The 4,537-nt window shown below is 32.3% G+C and overlaps 1 protein-coding gene across 6 annotated transcripts in view; it reads left to right on the plus strand.

The window, feature by feature from the left end:
* Positions 1–4,178, plus strand: part of HLTF (helicase like transcription factor) — a 52,334-nt gene extending 48,156 nt beyond the window's left edge. For 4 of the 6 annotated variants that reach the window (XM_029940081.1, XM_029940085.1, XM_029940084.1 and 1 more), the window contains exon 25: positions 2,046–4,178. In XM_029940081.1, coding sequence (XP_029795941.1) covers positions 2,046–2,198 — 153 coding nt within the window. In that variant the 3' untranslated portion in view covers positions 2,199–4,178. The remainder of the gene's footprint in view (positions 1–2,045) is intronic. The other 2 variants (XM_029940082.1, XM_029940083.1) reach the window with 2 other exon arrangements.
* Positions 4,179–4,537: the final 359 nt, after the last annotated feature.

Consider the following 4,537-nt stretch of genomic DNA (forward strand, 5'->3'; position numbering starts at 1 on the left):
GGCTCAGTTGGTTAAACTTCAGCTTAGGTCACAATCTCATGGTTCATGAGTTAGATCCCTGTGTTTGGGCTCTGTGCTGACAGCTCACAAGCTGGAGCCTGTTTCAGATTCTGTGTCTCCCTCTGTCCCTCCCCCACTCACACTTTCTCGTCTTCCCTCCCTCAAAAAATGAACTTAAAAATTTTTTTTAAGTGCCCTTTCAATTTATGTATACCTAAGACTATCAGCATATTTATATTTTGCTTGCCTGTTAATATTTTTTCTGTGAATCGCTTGGTTTTTGCCCAGTTTTCATAAAATACAAATATAGTTTTATAAAATAAAGGACTCCTTTATACATTCTGATTTAAAATTTTTTTGTTAGGTATATTTGAAATGATTTATATCAAGCTTTTCCTTTGAACTGGGTGTTTTTTTTATGATTTTAAAACAGGTCAGCTTTTTAAAAATATCTTAATGGATTTTAAGATATTGCTTAGAATAGGCTTTATCTTCAAATTTAAAAACCAATCTCTCCCATATTTCTTAGATATGGTTCCTTTTTCAGATGAAGAGCTGTTTGTTCCATCTTTTTTTTTTAAATAGTATATCCTGTTTTCCTCCTGATTTGAAATAATCACTTTTATCAAATTATATATATTAATGTGAGTCTCTTTCTGGACTTTTGTTCCTGTGTTCTGGTTTCACTAATTTCCTAATTCTAAGACAATATTACTTTTATAATTCCTATGGTTTTTTAAAGTATGCTTTGATGTCTATCAAGGCAAAGTGATCTCATTAACCCTTTTTTTGAGCAAAGATGATTTACTCTTGAACGGTGGATTTGGAAGTTACCAGATCCCATTTCAGAAATCTGTTTTGGGATTTATTGAATTTATAATCAATTTGAGAATGGTGGTCTTTATTAATAAGGAGTGTTCCCATATAAGAATTTAGTATCTCTCTACACTTAGTCAGGTCTTTTAATGTTGTATAATATTTATAGGTTATTGAGGACATTTTTTTTTCCTGTTTATTTTTTTAACATATGCAATTACTTTCCATCATTTACGCTACAGGAGTTACAATGACACTCCAAACAGAAAAGCAAAGTAAAAAATCAAAACCCCAACTTCTATTCCATGTAATTAGACTTATACAGAAATTAGAAGGTTAAGTAACAACTAGTTAATCACCTAATTTCACAGCTGTCTGACGTGGCGATCGTTATATAGCAGCTTATCTATGATACATTCAAGATACATGATACAATTTATTACTTGTTCATAAGCTACAACACAGCCTGCTTAATACCTTTCCCTAAATTCCACCTCTATACTACAATATACTTGAGGTTTGAGGACATTTTTTAATCAAGGTTTTTATCAGAATTTTAAAAAATTTTTAAATTTATTTTTGAGATATAGAGCACGAGTGGGAGAAAGGGAGACACAGAATCTGAAGCAAGCTCCAGGGTCTGCACAGAGCCTGATGTGGGGCTTGAGCTCACAAAACCATGAGGTCATGACCTGAGTCAAAGTGGGGACACTTATCTGACTGAGCCACCCAGGTGCCCCTATCAGAAATGCTTCTGTTGAGAAAATGTCTCTTTTCAACTTTTTCAGATTACAAGTTAAGTCAGATAAAGGCTTATTCTTCCATTTCTGGGAAAGTCTCATTTGGCTACTTAAATATAATGCTAAATTTATATTTTACTAATATTCCAGTTACAGAATTGCCTATGAAGTTTGCTGGTTTTGGTGCTATATGTTAAGATTTAACTTTATGGTCTTACCGCCATATTCTTTATACAAGAAAACCATGTTGAGTGATGAGGGAAACAGTATTCAGCAGCAGTTACTATTCATGTTCTAACTGTGCTCACTGCATATGGAGAAAAAAGGGGGAGCTAAACAGTTTGATAGATTATTGAGAAATTTTAAAACCTTTGTAATACAGTAAGAAAGCAGATTTCTTTTTAGTGGACCCGCATTTTATCATGTCTTAATTTTCATTTTAAATATTGTAACCTAAAAAGTTCTTACCATTTTTTTTTCTTTTTAAAGTTCATTGTGAAGGATTCTGTTGAAGAAAATATGCTGAAAATACAAAACACAAAGAGAGAACTTGCTGCTGGAGCCTTTGGAACTAAAAAGTCAAATGCTAATGAGATGAAACAAGCAAAAATTAATGAAATCAGAACTTTAATTGATTTATAATTTGTGGGATTTTGGTAAGGTCAGTTTGATTAGATATATACAGAGTTTTAGAAATGAGATCTAGAGAGTTAGGTCTTCTAAAAGGAACATATCATTTTATATTAGTAAAGTATGACTGATACATAATCTCTTCTATAGATGAACCTATTTTTAATGATATTTTAAATAGCAGTAAGTTGTTACATACTGTGGCCTAAAATAATTTTTTGAGAAAAAAGTTATTTTCAATTTTTCATAGTATCTTTGCTGAGTATTTTCATAGATCTTTCAAGTACTCAGCATTTTCATATTTCAAATAAGGTCAAACCTTTTATACTTTTGACAGAATAAAGAGCTATTTTCTGTGTTGGACATACTTGGTTAATCACTAGAGCTTCCCATTTGTGATGCAGTTATAGAGTCACAGTCCTTGTAAACGACTAGTATATATAGACTATGTACAAGAGATTTTACTACTTTGAAAAACCATATTTGCATTCCAGAATCAAACTTTAAATGAGAGACCGAAGTCCAGGTTAGCAAGTTACTTTTTTTTTTTTTTTAACAGTTTGAGATGTAATTCACATAAGTGACTTGCAGTTTTATGTTTATGAAAATACTATGGACTGTGTTAGAACACTGTTTTTTTTTCCATTTTAGTCCAGTTAGTACTATTATTGTTTACATGTAACTTGATGTGTTAGTGTGTAAATACAGTCTGTGGGGTTGAGAAGTAACTACTTCTACCCAGTTTGAATATTTAAATTATGGCATTGCTGAATAGATATTTCTATATATATAGATAATTTTTATTTATGTAGCTTCTTTTTAAAATAACTTTATAAATTTTTATAATTCAGAAGACTACTATATGTGAGAGGCGTGATATCTGGATGGAAGTTGGGCTGGATGACCTCCAAAATCGTTCAACTCTTAAAGACATCTTAATCCTGAATGGAAACATTTCTTTGTTACTGTGTTTAGAATCAGACTTTGATTTTGGAACCTCAGTAATTCATCCTTACATTTATCTATAAAATTAGTCCTCTTTTTCCTTTTTGTTAATAAGCAGACTCAGTAGTTGCCATGACATTCTAGATGACTCTTTGAGTCACATTTAAAACAAGCTCTACATTTGGCAATCACGTTAGGTAGTCAGTAGCATTTTTCCTTACGAGTAACCTTTTACTCCAAAGGAAGAATTACTGTAATAGGAGAAGCTTCCTGTTTCATGATACAGATTTAAGAACACAGTATAGTTTATAGTGTTAAGAAATGGCTTCACTTACAGGAGTTTGGAGGCAGTGTTGTGTTCCAGGGCTTACATCTAGATATATGCTAAATCTGTCAACAGCTAAATTCTCCCCTCCCTGTGCTGTCTCTTGCTCTAAGGGAACAGTAGATTAGACAGCAAGAATCTTCCCAGTCCCTCTTCTCTTTGGCATCAGGTAAGGCAGAGGGCTGGTTAAAAGGATCAACAGACTTTGTGCACAGATGAGGAAGGAATAATAACTTTGGGTTTGTTCCCAGGCATTAGGAGCAATAGGGAATTTCTGTACCTTGTAGAACTAGCATTACACAAAAGCAGATTGATCAAAAGCTCATGAAATACAGTATGTGGATTTCTAAATGCCAATACTCCTGTGAGATTTAAGTACAAAAAGTTCTCAGCAAAAAAAAAAATATATATATATAATCTACTCTTCTTGCTTTACAAAGGCAGAGCCTTGCAAACATTATAAAAGTGAAGATTTTGCTTGCTACTTTACCCATTTATAGACTTGTTTTAAAACACATTCATAATGATAACAAAATTTAATTCTGCCTAAGAAAATCTATAAGCCACCGGAATGAAAAGTTCATATTATGCAATGCTGTTAGTTCTGTTTCATCATTATGTAGAATAGCTTTAGCAATATCTTGGAGACACTGTATTACCCCTTGTGGTTCAAACTGGATTTTGTTTTAAATTTAAAATCAATAAAAGTTTTAAAAATTGGCTTCTTCAGTGCCATAATTTTAGTGATCTTTTCCTTTGAAGAAAATTTTATAAACCTCACGCTTCTGTGAAGATATATTACAGTTTTTTTTTTTTTACAGACTACATAAAAAGTACTATGAATAACGAGTTTATTCTTTCTACCTTTTTAATTTTGCTCAATTTGGTTAAATTTCTTGCTTAGAAATCAGTGTATATGTGTTTAAAGTTTGTGTTAAATGTCTTGATCTTCTAAAACATCGGTTCCAAGTCTCACTTCCTCATCTCCCAGGAATAAAAGGAGGCAGAGTAATACCTGTGTACAGTGGTGTCATTAGGATAGCACTCAGCATCGTAGATTTTGCTCTAATCCAGGCTTGAT

The sequence above is a fragment of the Suricata suricatta genome, chromosome 5 (assembly GCF_006229205.1).
Source record: "Suricata suricatta isolate VVHF042 chromosome 5, meerkat_22Aug2017_6uvM2_HiC, whole genome shotgun sequence".
NCBI classification, from domain to species: domain Eukaryota; kingdom Metazoa; phylum Chordata; class Mammalia; order Carnivora; family Herpestidae; genus Suricata; species Suricata suricatta.